The sequence below is a fragment of the Citrus clementina genome, unplaced genomic scaffold, assembly GCF_000493195.1.
Source record: "Citrus clementina cultivar Clemenules unplaced genomic scaffold, Citrus_clementina_v1.0 scaffold_1, whole genome shotgun sequence".
NCBI lineage: Eukaryota > Viridiplantae > Streptophyta > Magnoliopsida > Sapindales > Rutaceae > Citrus > Citrus x clementina.
The window spans coordinates 15,740,271-15,757,069 of NW_006263303.1; the positions used below are offsets into that span (position 1 = coordinate 15,740,271).

At 34.8% G+C, this 16,799-nt stretch overlaps 3 protein-coding genes across 3 annotated transcripts; 2 read left to right on the forward strand and 1 right to left on the reverse strand.

Moving 5' to 3' along the window:
- Positions 1–267: 267 nt before the first annotated feature.
- LOC18053891 (multiple organellar RNA editing factor 8, chloroplastic/mitochondrial) lies at positions 268–3,118 on the forward strand. Its single transcript, XM_006451659.2, has 4 exons — positions 268–743; positions 910–1,007; positions 1,088–1,153; positions 1,825–3,118. The coding sequence occupies exons 1-4, from the start codon at positions 328–330 to the stop codon at positions 2,658–2,660; spliced, it is 1,416 nt and encodes a 471-aa protein (XP_006451722.1). The 5' UTR covers positions 268–327; the 3' UTR covers positions 2,661–3,118.
- Positions 3,119–5,151: 2,033 nt separating this feature from the next.
- Positions 5,152–5,490, forward strand: LOC18053893 (non-specific lipid-transfer protein A). Its single transcript, XM_006451661.2, has one exon. It carries the CDS (start codon positions 5,152–5,154, stop codon positions 5,488–5,490), a length of 339 nt encoding a protein of 112 aa, XP_006451724.2.
- A 3,988-nt stretch (positions 5,491–9,478) lies between these two features.
- LOC18053894 (60S ribosomal protein L13-1) lies at positions 9,479–10,898 on the reverse strand. Its single transcript, XM_006451662.2, has 5 exons — positions 10,800–10,898; positions 10,532–10,639; positions 10,288–10,421; positions 9,982–10,140; positions 9,479–9,887 (listed from the first exon to the last, which is right to left on the reverse strand). The coding sequence occupies exons 2-5, from the start codon at positions 10,635–10,637 to the stop codon at positions 9,666–9,668; spliced, it is 621 nt and encodes a 206-aa protein (XP_006451725.1). The 5' UTR covers positions 10,638–10,639; positions 10,800–10,898; the 3' UTR covers positions 9,479–9,665.
- Between the last annotated feature and the right edge of the window lie 5,901 nt (positions 10,899–16,799).

The following is a 16,799-nucleotide window of genomic DNA, read 5'->3' on the forward strand; positions in this document are numbered from 1 at the left end:
GACAAAGACTGTGGTAAGGTACAATAGCAACATAGGCGAACCCTAAAAAGATAAATTAGATAAATTCCCAAAAAAATTTTACTTTTGATCATAAGATTCTCATCGTATAAATAAAATCAAGAATTTCTGAAATCCATTAAAAAGAAAAAACCAAACCAAAAAAACTCTTTTGATTTTTCAAAACCCTTATGCAATTTCACTAAAAATGCAGGGGCTCTTTTATTATTTTTTTTCTCCTGCGTCTACAACTATAAATCCCTAACCATAAACCCTATCGTCTAATTTCCTTTTCATTTATCTCCCTCTGTCTCTTAGGGTTTAGCAGAAATGGCGACCCAGATATTCTCTCGTATGTTTCTCTCAAATCCCACCGCCACCAAAGCGCTAGCGTCTCTCTTGTCTCGCTCGTTCTCCACCACCGCCACCACCATCAAGCCCTCTTCCCGTTCTCTACCCCTCCTCTTCCTCAACCGCTTCCGCCCTTTGTCCGCCGCGGTTCGTTTTGGCTCTGGCGGAATCGTCACCGGGCCCTCCGCTCGCGGGATGTCGACACGTCCCGCCACCGCTTCGCTCAACGACAGCAGCCCCAATTGGTCGAACCGGCCGCCTAAAGAAACGATTTTGCTTGATGGGTGTGATTTTGAGCACTGGCTCGTTGTGATGGAAAAGCCTGAAGGGGACCCCACTAGGGACGAGATTATTGATCGTTATATCAAAACCCTTGCCACGGTTTTTGACGGCCGGTTAGACCAAATATTTATTGATTATTTTTGTTTATGTATTTATTTGTATTTCTTTTCTGATGGGTTAATATTTTTATTTATTTAGTTTTTCAATTTTTTGTATCTGAATTGAGTATTTTTTCTTGTGCCCTTTTGACTTTTGACCTTCAATGTTTTTCACATATAGTGAGGATGAAGCAAGGATGAAGATCTACTCAGTTTCAACTAAGCACTACTACGCATTTGGAGCTCTTGTGGATGAAGAAACTTCATACAAGCTCAAAGGTACATATTTTATTTGACTTATGCTTTTGTTTTGGCTTTGACCTTTACAGAAGGAAACTTATGATTTTTTTCGTCTGCAGAGTTGCCTGGAGTGCGCTGGGTTCTTCCTGATTCATATTTGGATGTTAAAAACAAAGATTATGGAGGTAAGATATGCCTTCCGTTTTTAAAATTTGAGATAGGACTATGATGTTTGAGCTCAAATTTGTCTGTATAGTGCAGGGTAACATATGATAGTTTTTCCCTCTTGTAGCATTCAATTGGTTTGTCATTTACCCTTGAAGATTTATTTCAATCAAATTCAGTGATGATCTATTATGTTTCTTTTCGATATAAATTTTATTTGGAAAGATTGTACTTTATCGCTTTACTATATTGAAGTGCAAAAAAGTCTTGCCTTTTCTTTGTCTTCTTACTTACCCAAAATCTTTGTTAATTGTGTTGTTAGGGTAATCCAAGGAAAGTGTCTTGAATTTGAATACCTTCAATTTTTTCCTCGACCATTTTTTATGGTTATACCAATGATTTGTATGTCTTTATCTTTTTTTTAAAAGTTTGTTAGAAGTGCAGCACTCAACATGTTTGTTCCTTTTTGGTTGAAGCAGAAGCTTGTTAAAAGTTTTTCGTGGACGCTTGTTGGTTATTAACATAACAAAAAGTCTGGCACAATGTTGAGTGCTGCATGCAATCTCAATGGCCATCATTTTATGTAATGCTAGACCTCTTTCACGGAAGTTGGATCTTCTTTATTAGCTACACTTCATTGCTATGTTGTACAATATTGTATGCTTTACTACCCTTTCTTCTGCATTTTCAGGGGAACCTTTCATTAATGGGCAGGCTGTTCCTTATGACCCAAAGTATCATGAGGAATGGGTTAGGAACAATGCTCGTGCTAATGAGCGTAATAGGCGCAATGATAGGCCTCGCAGCTACGATAGATCTAGAAACTTTGAAAGAAGAAGGGAGAACATGCAGAACCGCAATTTTCAGAACCAGGGTATGCCAAACCCTGCACCTAATATGAGTGGTATGCCCCCTAACAACGTCCCTTCCAGCAGCAACATGTCACCAAATATGGGAAGCATGCCACAGAACAACCTCGGAGGGATGCCGCAGAACAACTATGGTGGAACACCACCGCCCAACAACTATGGTGGAATGCCACCACCCAACAACTATGCAGGAGTGCCGCCACCACAGAACAACTATGGAGGAGCGCCGCCACCACAGAACAAGTATGGAGGGACGCCGCCACCACAGAACAACTATGGAGGGACGCCGCCACCACAGAGCAACTATGGAGGAACGCCGCCACTGCAGAGCAACTATGGAGGAACGCCGCCACCGCAGAACAACTATGGAGGAGCGCCGCCACCGCAGAACAACTATGGAGGAGCGCCGCCACCGCAGAACAACTATGGAGGAACGCCGCCACCACAGAACTATGGAGGAACACCACCACAGAACAACTATGGAGGAACTCCACCGCCACAAAATAATTATGGAGGAATGCAGCCACCTCCTAATTACAACTCAGGGAACATGGGAGGAATGCCGCCGAATGCCAGATGGTCAGGCAACACGCCTGGGAATATGAACCAGAATGCAGATGGTCCTTCCTTTCAGAATAGCTACACACCAAGACAGTGAAATTGAGGCATGCCTGGTGGAAACCTTTACCAGGCTTGAAACATGCCCAGACATATTGTGTTGTACTCCTTCCCCTGAGTAGACTACTTTTGGCATGTTGTAGATAAGTATGGATGATAGCCTGGATCTTCGGTTAATGTTGTCAATGTTCAGTGTTTTCTAGACTTCAGGAATTTTATTGATGCTATCTTCTGGCACAGAGATGTTGAGATCTGTTTTACGGTTTGACTAAAATACAATTACAATTTCAAATAGTTATTGCTATTTGGTGCTTTTTCCTCCTTTGCTTGAAGCTCTAGGTAGTTCCTGGTAGCAGCTTTAAGGCAAGGTTCTGAGAATTGCCTCCGGTTAGTGGTTATAGAACTGTGATATCATAAACTGGATCCATTGTCGTTGAAAATTTTTGTAATTCGTATGTGTATATAAGCAGTAATTGCCTTGAATGACTATTGCCATTACTATTCAATCCAATGGCGGATGAAGTTATGTTGCCTCAAATTGTTCGTTATTCTTTAGTTTTAGCTTTTAATTGTGGGAGATATGAAAGATGAGAATGAGCAAGTTGATCGAAGAGTTAGGTGGATGAGACAAGCAGGATGGCTGAAAATCATGATTGTTTCTAGTGTTACTGCAGTCTAAACGATCCCTTGCTAAGTTTTGAGAGCCAACCGACATGTTTCTTCCCGGTTAAGGCGCTAACTGAAAATCAGAAACACTAGAAGAGAAGGAAATATGGCATAAAAGCTTATCCTCTTTACTATTTTTAGTGTAGCAAGGAACAATTGAAAAAGGCAGAGAAGCCAAAATTCTGTAACTGTTAATGTTAATGCCGTGGCGCACGTATTTCAACTCTTTCAATCACCAATCCGCTATAAATACCCTCCGATATGGTTCATCCAGGCAGAAGCCAACCGAAGTATAACTCAAAAGTCTTTTTGAGTTTACTAGCATACACTAGTAAAGATGAAAAGTGTTGTCATATTTGTGTTGGTTGTTGCCATGTTTCAGTTCGTGGTAAAGCCAGGAGAGGCAGTGATTGTGATTGTGTATGCAGTCTTATTGTAATAAATACATATGATTATCCATGTTATAAGCATTTAGATGTATGTCAATGAATGTATGTACTTTCCAACTATATTGGATGAATACACATATTAGTGAAACATTTTTTATCCAAAAGTTTAAACTCATGGATAAGATCGCATAATAGTATTACATGTAAACAACGTAGATGGCATGATACACTTGACTCTCAATTCTTGAAATGGCAACCGTGGCTGTTCTTATTAGAGATTTTATCAATCTTCTTCATGGATAACTTTATTAAAGCAATAGGGATGTTGACCTCTTGCATTCAAATTTGGGATCAATAAGAAAAGCACTTTGAAAGTCGAAAAATCTGTTTGTGAAATTTTTAGCTCACTCAACGAAGACATAACAATGGACCAGAATTGATGGTAAGCTGGCTTCATTTACCACAATGGCAGATGAAATGGAAAGAATTGATTCATGTACACCACAATCCAACTTCTTGATCAGACAAACATAACGTGATCGTATAATACAATCGATAATTTGTGCGTGATATACAGTACTACCAGTAAATTTTATAAATGAAAGAAGATGATTTTGTCACAGAAAATCTCTGTTTCTCCACCAGTACTAACGGCATCCAAATAAATTTGCTCTCCTTTTCATTTTCATGATAGAAGCTTGGTTTATTAGTTTGCTAATTTATTAGTTTGCACTACTGTCTGGTGTTATCATTCAAATAGTTCTCGCCAGTTGGTGCTTTTTCATCGTCTGCTTGAAGCTTTAAGTAGTTCCTGGTAGTAGCAAAGGTTCTGAGGGAAAGCCTCTAGTTAGTGGCTATACGAATCTGTTATCACAAACTGGAGCCATTGTCACTGAAAAGATTTCCTGTTTCATGTTACTTGGAATACTTAGTCATATCATAAGTAATTTCCTTCTTTTACATATGAAAATATATGAAAGATCAGAACAATTCGCCCTAAATCGTTCGTCATGATTTTTTGTTTTAGCTTACGTGGGGAAATAATGAGCAGTTGATCAAGCATAGATGGATGGCATGATAAAAGCAGAGATACCTGAAAATCATGATTGATTGAAGTTTTATTGCAGTTTAAATGATCCCTTGTGTAGTTTTGGGAGCCAACAAACATTGTTTCTTCCAATGAAGGCACTAACAGAAGGTCAGAAACATCAAAATAGAAGGAAATATGATCCAAAAGCTTATCCTCTTTACTATTTTTAGTGTAGCCAATATCACTTGAAAAACTGAAAAAGCAGATAGAAGCCAAAGTTCTGTAACTGTTATTGTTAATGCCATGACCCCACCTATTTCAACTCTTTCAATCACCAATCTGCTATAAATACCCCAGGTGAGCCTCCGTTATAGTTCACTCAGGCAGAAGCTCATTCAAGTATAACCTCAAAAGTAATTTGAGTTTACTAGCATACATTAGTAAAGATGAAAAGTGTTGTCATATTGATGTTGGTCGTTGCCTTGGTTCAGATCATGGTGAAGCCAGGAGAGGCTGTCACTTGCGGCCAAGTCGATGCATCTTTGGCTTCTTGCATTAGTTACTTGACGGCTGGAGGCAGCCCTTCTGCCGTGTGCTGTGATGGTCTCAAGAATCTCAAGACGATCACACCACCAACAGCGGACAGACGGGCAGCTTGTGATTGTGTCAAGGCAGCTGCTGCTCGATATCCGAATATCAAGGAAGATGCAGCCTCCTCTCTTCCTACAAAATGTGGAGTTCAAATGAACATTCCCATCTCGAGGTCCACCAACTGTGCAAAGTGAGTCCTTCCATTGCATATCTTCTTTTACATGCAAAACCTTCCAGATTCATAAGTCACATATTTGTTTCCCTTAGAAACTTGGTAACTCAAGGTTAACTTTGATTTGTTCTTTTGGCTATTTACAGCATTAACTAAGATGGAGGAAACCAGGATGAGAAATAAAGTGATGGCCAATGTAGCCTTGGGTGTTGCCATCTCCATAATCATATCTATGATAGCGTTAAATAATGGTTTTGTTCCACAGGTCCTGGTGATCATATTTCAAATTCAGCTTAAAAGAGTCCTGTAACAGCGTATGCAGTCTTATTGCAATAAAAACACATCAGTGTTATAAGTATTGAGATAATCTCAGTATACTGGGTGTGTGTACTACATCTATTACCTGTCTATTGAGTAATAGTTTTAAAAATGACTATGCACGACCTAATTTTATCGGATGAATACACAAATGACGTGATACGATTGACTCTCCTATTCTTGAAAATGCATCTGTTTATGAAGTTTTCAACTTATTCAACAAAGACATAATGGAAAATTTTTAGACTACAATGGGTGTTAAGCTAGGTTCATTTTTACATGCTACCAACAGTCAGGGGATTAGTGTTCACCCTTGAAGTTGGAAATTTGAAAGGAAATGAGACTTATCTCACATGGGAAAAAGAAGCCAAGGGATTAGTGTTTATATATAAACACTTAATCATACATGAGCAAGAATTTTAAGAATAGAGGTCTCTCCACACGCACGTGCGTAGGGGGTGCAAATCCAAGACCGATTTGGTTGAACTCGTGTGCACCCGCGCGACCTACGTACGCGAATGTCAGCCCAAAATCACCCAAGCTTGCATGGCACGTTTTTTGTTTTTTTTTTTCCTTTTAAAATCAATTGGCTGTTATAACTATTTAATGGCATATATTAAGAACACTGAAACCAGCACACAGATTGAGTTTGCCGCTGTTGTGGTTTGCCAGAATTATATGTCTGTGCTTGACGGAAAATTCGTGCCCGTTGTATCCTGTGAAACAGTTACCAACAAACCTAAAGCATTAATAGTGGGTGGTAAATCTGTTTTAAAGAAACTGTTCTGCAGGCCTCGGGTTTATTTTCTGTTTCGATTTTTCTCTACCCTGTTGTTCTTCTTCTTCACTTCCAGTTGTTGTTAGCTATTGCAGTTTTCATTCGTGTTTTCCAGTTGCTGTTTTTACGTTGTTGTTTAATTGGCTACAGCATTAAACTGTTATCTCACGGTGATTATTTTCTTCCACTAGTATCATTGACAGCTCGCAAACCAAAGTTGAACCTTGTTGTTAGGAAGTGAACTTGCATTACAGATCTCTGTCTGCTGCCCTTTCATGTTGCAGTTCCAATCAGTCACAGACTCCACTCTTTTCCTTTAGCGGCTCATATCTGATATCCAAGTGAAGTTTTGCTCTGCATTTTTTTTTTCGTAAGGTTTATATCCAACTTCTCCAAAGCTCGGATGGGTAAATCCCTCGTTTTCTCATGAATACTGACTGGACCATCCACTGATTTCTTTTGGTGAATCTTACAAGACAGGATATAGCATTCCATTGTTACAACTTGAAAAAATAAATTAAAAAATTGCATGATTATGTCGTGATACATCATCTTAGGATTTTTGAGTTGCTTAGTGCATGATCATATTCCTCAACTTTCATCTTTAAATAGGTAGGATTGTCAAGGTAGTTATACTTCCATGAGACAAATGTGCAGCTAAATATACTAGTGTGATGGTAGTATGTGGCAATGTGAAGCGGTAGATTCCGATACATTTATCAGCTGACAGTTTACTTGGAGACTTGTAACCAAGAAATTAACTAAAAGTTCTAGTTTATTGATTATGTAGTACAGTCGATTCTAGTATGTAAGGTTCCTATTTATAAAACCAGTGATAAGAGTCTGCCGGTGCATTTTTTTTTTTTCTTTACTCTAGGTGAGGAAATATGATCCAAAAGATTATCCTCTTTACTACTTTTAGTGTAGCGAAGACACTTAAAAACTGAAAAGGTAGAGAAGAAGCCAAAATTCTGTTAACTGTTGTTGTTTTGGCATGACCCACATATTGCAACTCTTTCCATCACCAATCTGCTACAAATACGCAGATGAGCCTTCAATTGGGTATGGCAGAAATTACCAATGGGACGAGGATCTTAAAGATTTTTCCCATTTGAGGAGAGTATGAAATAATTTTATACTCAATTTCTTATTCAAGAAAAAAATAGGGATGAGGTGAAATCCATGTTCTCTCCTCATTTTCTCAATTTAATTTTAATTTTAATTTTAAATTATTAGTGAATAAATAATAAAATTTAAATTGTAAAATATTAAATGTTGGCGTAAATAACAAATATCAAAATATTTATACAAATAATATAAATATTAATTTATATAAAGACTTTAATATAATTAAGATTTAATCACACCTCAAAGCTCGCAAGCCTACAATCCATAAATCAAATCCCTAAGCCACTCTCTCATAGTCTCACTTAGGGATGAAAATTTTTCCAATTGGGATGGGATCCCGCAGGATCCCATCTCTTTTGGGACAGGATTGAGATATATTTTTGTCCCAAAAAAAATATAGGGACGGGATTGGGACGTTTTTTCATCCCATTTGCATATACGGGATGGGACTGAGATTGGTAAATCTCATCCCATCCCGTCCCATCCCATTGCCAACCCTAGTCTCACTCATCTTTTCTAAATTATTCACTTTGCCATCTCATCATAGCCCAATAGCATGTCGCGTCACCCAGCTCGTCGCGTCGTTAGCTAGTAGTTAGCCTCAAAGCGCTCTTCATGCCATAGTTAATGGCTAAAATATATCATTACTTATGGACAACGCTCACGTCAATGTTGTATAAAAATCACATTATTTAGATTTTATTTTGAAAAGTACTATTTGAATATTATATATACTAAAACTTTGGTAAAATATAATGAAATAAAACACTTTCATAATTTTTCTCATTTTTTTTAAAGGTAAGGGGGGTGGACAAGTTCAAATATAATTTTTACCCTCCTTACCACTCCTTACCACTCTCAAGAATCGAACCCGAGTTTTGGTAGAGGTTACAACTGTACTGCAATCAATATGACCACGCCCTTAGGAGCTTCATGATTTTTCTCATTTTATTATATATATTTTTTAAGTTAATATAATTTTATTAAGTTAGAAAACTAAATGTATCAATTATTCAAAAATCGAGAACTCTTGAAAATCCCTCGTTAATATTTAGGGATCCCCATGCCCTTTCCTCAAGCAATTCTAACAGGACGGGTAGGGAACAAAGACATATACAAAATATCGAAAATGGATACGAGAAGAACGAGTACGAGAATGTTGATCACCTTCCCTCTCCGCCCCGTTGCCACTCCAAAAAATTAAGTCCTAATTTTCCAAGAACTAACAAAATAAAAATGGCATGATAGTCTTAAAAGAGAGAAAACTCCCTTCAATCCACAACTCTATATCAAATGAATATCTTTATACTACATTCTCATCAATTGAAAAAGATAAAAATTAAAAAACATTGATGAAGTTAGGTAAGCATTCTAAAAATTTCTTCAAAGTCTATTCATTTACAGGGCAATAGAAAAACAAACAACTAAAAGATCCAGCTATATTGAAACCGCTCTAAGGTAGAACACCCTTTTATAACCACACAATTAAAATTATAATGAGCTTTTTTATTATTTTTCACTTTTCATGTGTGGACGTGATTTTTGCTCTACCTTAGAACAAACTCCATGATAGCCATAGGCACAACTAAAATACCAAGCACAAGATTAGCTAGTCTTTTAAGAAACCAGCATGAACAAAACATGAAATTGTTAGTCTTTAAACACTTAAAAATATGTTGCTTTAGCTACTATCCAAATTAAACACTGGTCAAACACAATTTGCATTTCAATAATGCACCCCAGACAAAATATGCCAACATTTTAAAATTGCCAATGCTGTAAAGGATTAAAAAACAAGACAACCATAGGGTAGGTCCATTGCAAATAATATAACCAAGAAATCTTCCCACATTCAAAATGAAATAACTTCTTCAAACCTAAAGCTAAGAGATTGAAATCACTATAACAAAAAGATTCAAAATTGAAATGTAAAATGTAGTGCCACACTCAATGTGCTGCTTAAACAAGTTTGTTTACTTCTTCTCTTCCTTTTCAGCCTCTGCAGCCTTCTTCAACCTGGCACCAAAATGGCGCTCGTTCGCACGCTCAATCCGGAGCTTGTCATAAGCCTTGAAGGACTTCATATCTTGAGTAACCTTAACAAGGTCGACAGTAGGCTTCTCAAGAGTAATGGGCATGTAAGGTCCTTGTACTTGAGTTGCTGTTGCCAATTCCTCAGGAGCAGAATCACCAGCCTGCAAAGCATCCAGATATAAATCAAGATAACCAATGACAAAAACTAAATAAAATAGAATCTCTTACTTAGCAGATTTAAATTAAAAAAATTACCTTAAACTTGCGAGCACGTCTTGGGAAAACAACCAACTTGGCCTTGTAAGTCTTCAGCCTCTGAACATTAGATTGAAGACCCTCAAGAGAACGGTTCTTGCGTCGATGATCGACTGAAATGCCAATTGTTGGAGCCAGTTTCTTGGGAATTCCAGCAGCCTTAGGGTAAAGAGAATAAGATTAACTAAAGCAATAATAACAAAGAAACATCAACTGAATCATAATTAACATAATGTGAATGCATAAGCAATATATTAATCAAATCAATTATCGAAAATGAAACTAAAAGAAAAAGAAGAAAGAAACCTTGAGTTCCTCAAGAGTAAAGCCTCTGCCAGCCCTTAATTTCATGTTATATTTCAAAGTCTGGCCATGAACGACGGGGCGAAGAGGACCAGCAGTAGGGCGAGGGAAGATTTTAACGGCCTTCTTTTGACGAGCTGTTAGTGATTTTTAAACAAACAAACAACTAATAAGCACCAACAAAATGAAAACGATATCAACAGGAACAAGAAGTGAAATAAAGCTAATTAAAGAAAAGAATACCGACCAACTCGTCGTCGATTTTTGCGAGCCGGTTGGTTAAACCAAGTCTTGACATAGTTCTGCCAATGCTTCTTAAAGTGCCCATTTGGAATTACATTGTTGTGCTTCATTTCTGTGAGCACAATCACATTCACAACCAGATTCAGAACTAACTATCAAATATAAAAGATTTAAGATTGATGGGCATATAATTACATGTAATTTTAATTAAAGTTAACTGAATCCATGACCTAGAGCTAGATGCTAGAAGAGAGAGCTTGCTTGTTACATACTTGTTTACAGAGCGAAATGCAGAAGACTATCTCCGTTTCTCTCAGTCTCGACGGCAGCAAAGCCGAAACGAACGAATTTGATGCGTGAGGCTTTGCTTCATATACTAATGGCCACAAAACTAAACCCTAGCTAGCCACTCGCCTTATCTAATGGGCCGGGCCGGGCCACTTCGATCGGTTTTAAGAGTTCATGACTGGTGAATTCAAGTTCAATTACTACTCAATTTTATGGGCATTATCTACCCACATTTTGCTTTTCGTATTTTTTTAAACGCGTGCGATCACACACACACACACACATATATATATATAGAATTTCACTTAAAAATTACAATGTGTTGCATCCATCCACTTCGGTCTTCACGTTGTTACGAGAACTAACATAATATTGAGCAAATGATTTTTTTTTTAATCTTAAACATAAAATTACTATTTTGTCCTAAATAAATCCAAAAAAATCAGATTTAATATGAAGCCCATGCAATCAATAATTTGCTTGTTGCAATATAAAGTAAAATTAAACATTGTAAATATTTGATAAGGCATCGACCTGTGGATAGCCATAAAATTTTCCTTGCAAAGAAGACAAATTTTGTTTTGTTCACGCTTAAAACTACTTGAAACCACTCAAACACAATCCTCTATTAAATTAGATAGCAACAAAAATTTTCACAAGAATGATACATAAACAAACAAAATGAGACAAAAAAAATTAAGAATACTTGCTTTTTTTTTTTTTATCTTGATCTCTCAACTCCCTCTCATTTTCTCTTTCTCTAAGCTCCCTATCCCGACTCCTCTCTCTTTCTATAACCTCCTTATCACGACTCCTTTCTCTTTCATTGCGATTGCTCCAATACATTTATGACTGATTCCCACTTCGATGCGACTTCTCTATCTCCCTCTCTTTGTCTTTCTCCCTCTCTCATTTAGTGTCATGAACTCGTTCTCTCCTTTCTGATCTTGACTGCAATCTCTATTTTTGTCCCTCTCATTCTTCTCCTTCCTGCTACTCCCCAATTTATCATTACCAAAAAATTTATCACAAAATTTCTAGGGTTTCTAAAAAAAATAATTAACAACAATCACCATACAGATTCTTAAATAACATTCTTCAGATGAAAATTAAATGAATCAGTAAATAAATTCAACTAAACTTATTTGATAGTAGCCTAAAACTGCCAAAAACTAAAACGTCGAGACTTCTAAATAGCTCACAACTTTTCTTAAGACTCTGAATCTTTGAATGAACAAAAGTTTCAGTACTCAAGTGTAGTTTGTTGATGAAAATGGGTGGAAATTGCAGAAAAAAGGCGGGATTTTGTTGCTTCTTCATGCATGGTTGTGGGTCACAAAGTTGAATCAATGCTTTTTTTTTTTTTTTTGCTTGCTGTGCTCTGGACCATTTTTGCCTTTTTTTTTTCCTCTTATCATGTTTAAACGATGTCGTTTTGTGTTGCATAGGTGAAATGACAATTTTTACCCTATAATGTCATCAAGGTTATAATAGTGTGCAGCCAGAAATGGACAAGTGTAAGGAAATGTAATTTCACATGAAACTCAGCAACAACAAAAAAAAAAAATTCTGAAGCACAAGTAATATAATTATTTAAAACTTTATAACATTAAAAACACACACACACACACATATTGTACTTGTGCTTTAGAAATAATCAATTGTAAAGAGAATCAATTAATAACATGTTTACTTGTAGGTTTGAGGGATTGAAATCTCGGATATAAATGATTGATGATGTTTACATATTAAAATATAAGGGGAATGGGAATGAAATTTGTGGGCTCATTGATTGATGATGTTTACATATTAAAATATAAGGGGAATGGGAATGAAATTTGTGGGCTCATATAGTTTTGAAATTAAGGAATTTGATTTTATAATTTCACTTTTGTCCACAGTTAATTTTTTTTATATTATTATTGTTATTATTCTTATTCTTGTCATTGTTAATATTACTACTATTAATAATATATCATTATTATTATTATTATATCAATTTTGTTATCTCATATATATTGGTAATAATAATAATAATAATAATAATAATAATAATAATAATAATAATCTCTTTAAATTTAATGATTTTATTTCCTAATTGAATAAGGTTAATTTTGAACTTTTGTAATATATGTGAGGATATGTATGAAATTATATAAATTATAAAATTGATTCTAAAAATCAGACTTTGGAAAATTACTTTTTTGTAGGATGTGGTGATTTGTCAAAAGTGATTTTTAAAAGAATTTACCCAACACTAAAATCAATTTTTTTTAATTTTTCAAAATTATTTTTAAATCTCTTAAAGACAATCCATATGGGCTCTAAGCCTATTTTATCCCTTACCTCCCCATAATTTGAACTTAGGTGACGAGTGGAAAAAAAAAATTGAAAACTAATTGGTCAAGCCGGCCTCTAAAAGTTTCTAATTTGTGTACCTAAGCAAGAACAATACTTTACAAAACTAACGGTTATGAATAGATTTTCTATTTATGTATTAGAAAGAAATTATTAGTGAAAGCTGATGGCACATGATAACTTCATATTAATTCAAGTGTCAGTGTTTGCTTTTTTAATCCTTAATTAAATTAGAAAAGTTTCTTACAATATAAACAACCTCTTTATTCTTAAATGAACTTATGTAATGTTTACTTTCTGGAGTGAGAGTGTGGAGTGTGGATTCCTCCCACTCCAGTGTTTACTTATCTTGAAAAAGGGGGGAGTAGAAGTGGGAATCCGTGGGTCCCACTCAATTTTGGAGTGGGGAGTGGGATTCCCACTCCCATGGGGGGAGGTGGGAGTGGGAATCCACTCCCCCCTCTTCCCATTTTATCCTTATAAAAATAAATAAATAAATAATATCATATTTATTAAAAATAATAATTATATCATATTTATTTTATTAAATTTAATAAAATAAAAATAAATAAATATTATATTTAAATTAATAATATTAAATATTAATTTTAATAAATATTAATTATTTATTTAATTAATAATAATAAATATTTTATTCTAAAAAATATTAATTTTGTACTATATTATCAATAATAATATTTTATTTGTGTTGCTATTATTAATAATTTTTATTCACATAATTTAAATTAAAATTAATAAAAAATTATGATTTACATAATTAAGAATATTAGTAATTATTATTAATTTATACATATAATAAAATATTTATTTGATTTTTCAAATATATTTTTTATTAATTTTTTAATTACAAATTATAATTCTGTACATAAGGATAAAATTGTAATTTAAAACAATTTACTCCCAATCCAAGATAAAGTAAACAAATAATTAGAATTCTGATTGACAATCCATACTTTCATTTAGTCTAAGTAAACACCCTACTCCCACTCTCACTCCACACTCCTAATCCAAGGATTCTCACTCCTCAAGATTCTCACTCCAATTCAAAAAGTAAACGCAGCATTAATAACTAGTAAATACAATGAAGGATGTTAATTAATCAAGCTTAACTTTGGCTTGCTCTCAGCAACACTTGTCAATACTTATTTTCTTGGGAGCCGGAGCATCGGTGGCTGGTAAGCATGTATTTATCACCAACAATATCAACCTTCATTTAGCAGTTCATACAATTTCAAGTATGACTAAAATGAGGGAAAATAATCCAATCTTAAGAAGTAGCTACCACTGGCCATAAATTGCATATTAAAGAAATTAAATTAACCTTTGGCCTTCGACTACGGCCTAGAATATTAGATATGCTCTATGGAGAAAAAGTGACTTCTTGTACAAAGAGCATATCATATGAAAACTCTATCCTAGCTACTTTATCTAGTGACGTAATCCCTAGCGGAAGCAGAATAACTATAAAGTAATACCCACTCACTCGACACAAATAGCCGAATACACGAGTTTAAGTTTGATGTGGTGCGTGTGAATTGCTTTGTCGTCCTCCAACTTTGTGACGAGTTAGATATCATTTTCATTCAAACAACTCAGTACTACTGTGATTTTTACAATAATACTCAACATCGTGAGGTTAAGATTTAAACAGGAACAATAGACAACTGTGGGAAAATTTGATAAGAGCTTAATTGTACAGTAATTTTTATCACTTCTTTTTTTTACAATTATTTGATATTTTATTGGACTTATTGAGTTTTTATTAGTCTTGTATATTTTATCGGAGTTCTTGAGGCAGAGAAATAAAAAAGGAGTAGAAAACTTGGAAATTGGTTTGAAGAACTTAGATTATGATTCTACAGATTTTGATAATTTCTTCGACTATTTTTTTGGACTTTATTCATATTGTTGGGCTATAATGAACTTAAGCTAAGGTTAAGGATTTATTTTGGGCCATAAAGTCAATTCTTAGATGATTATTTGGATTTTCTAATTGTGCATTCAATAAAAATAGATTCCGGAGTTATTTTGACATACAGGCCTATTTCTGAATTTCAAGTCCTATTTTTACTAGGAAAGGAGAGCTTACACAAATTTTACAGGTCCTACAACTATTAGGACTAAAGATCTATATAAACACTAGTAGAAACAAGTCTTAACATAAGAGAAAACGTGAAGAATCAATTCAAAGGAGAGAAGATTGAGAGGAAGAGAGGAGAGGGCTATTGTGAGAGAAGACCTGACTGCCATAGCTATAATTCAATCAATAAGCTCTTCTTTCTCTTGTCTTTTGTTTAGTTTTCTTTAATGGATTTGATTTTCAATATTCTGAATGTGTGAGTAACCTTTTTATAAGTTAAGATTGATTTCAAAACACTAGACATGGATTTTTAGTTAGTAAAGTTTTAGAATTTCTTCATCTTTCTCTAAAAAATTTTATATTTCACTGATTTAATGCAATCTTACTTATTTAGATGCAAAACTGAATGAAATTTGATGGTGAATTGATTGCTAGTGTAGGTTTTTGATCCATAATTGTCGAAGTATTAAATATAAATGGCAAATTGTGATAAATGATTATGGGAGGTTTTTGTTCGATTGGATGTGAAATATAATTCAAGTTGAATAAAATGAAATTGTTTATTTATTTCTTGATTTAACCTATTTTTCTTGATTTTAATGCTTTCAGTAAATTGGATCTAGAGAGCTTATTCTAGGTAATTCATAGAGAGATATTAAGTAAGAGCTTATTGTACTTGACAGCTAAGTAAAGAAATATCAAGATATTTGAGCTTGTAATTATCTTAGAGTTATTGTTTTCAAAAGAAAGTGAATAATAATTGACTTAAATCTAATGTTTAGTGCAAATATTGATTTCTTAATCACAATTCACATTATATTTTAGTCTTTTATAAAATGTTTATTGCAATTTCAGTTTTTTTTTTTGTTTTAAATTCTTTGCTATAGTTTACATGGAAAATCCCACTTTAAATTTTATGTGCGTGTTTGTCAATTCGCTCTTAACTTATCTTGAAAGTTTGAGTTAATTTCATTAAATCTGAGTAGGATTTTTTAAGTCAATTTTCATTGATGGTCAGTTTGTACATTTGTATTAATTACTCGTTAATTGGGAACAATTTTCTTAGGGAATGACCCTTGCTTGCTTCTATAATCTATATTCAATGATGATAATATTTAAGATAAGGTTTTAAGCAATTCAACCAAATATTAAAAATGCCATAGCGCAACTTGACGTACTGTAAACGCGAAGCACTCTATTATGGCCGAAGTACTGTTGAGATCAAACCTCTCTTCCTCTTAAAGTGATCAACCCAAGATCTCTCCCTTCACCTATCTATTCTATTATATTATGATTGGCCGGGTTGGAGACATCGAAGGAAGACTAGAGACATAGATGGGGTCGATGACGAAACGAGCAATGAAACATTTTGACAGCTTTTTGGTACAAGTTCACTTGCATCACATACACAGGTGCTCCCCATGCCATTCATAGCCTCCAATACAGTTCGCCAAGGCAGAAACTCACTGAAGTGTAACCTCAAAGGCTTTGAGTCTACAAGCATACATTAGCAAAGATGAAAAGT

Coding starts and splice junctions, on each gene's coding strand:
- LOC18053891 (XM_006451659.2), top strand. CDS start 328: ATGGCGACCCAGATATTCTCTCGTATGTTTCTCTCAAATCCCACCGCC. Junction 744..909: donor GCCACGGTTTTTGACGGCCG/GTTAGACCAAAT, acceptor TTTCACATATAG/TGAGGATGAAGCAAGGATGA. Junction 1,154..1,824: donor TAAAAACAAAGATTATGGAG/GTAAGATATGCC, acceptor CTGCATTTTCAG/GGGAACCTTTCATTAATGGG.
- LOC18053893 (XM_006451661.2), top strand. CDS start 5,152: ATGAAAAGTGTTGTCATATTGATGTTGGTCGTTGCCTTGGTTCAGATC.
- LOC18053894 (XM_006451662.2), bottom strand. CDS start 10,637: ATGAAGCACAACAATGTAATTCCAAATGGGCACTTTAAGAAGCATTGG. Junction 10,141..10,287: donor TTACTCTTGAGGAACTCAAG/GTTTCTTTCTTC, acceptor CTTTACCCTAAG/GCTGCTGGAATTCCCAAGAA. Junction 9,888..9,981: donor GACGTGCTCGCAAGTTTAAG/GTAATTTTTTTA, acceptor GATGCTTTGCAG/GCTGGTGATTCTGCTCCTGA.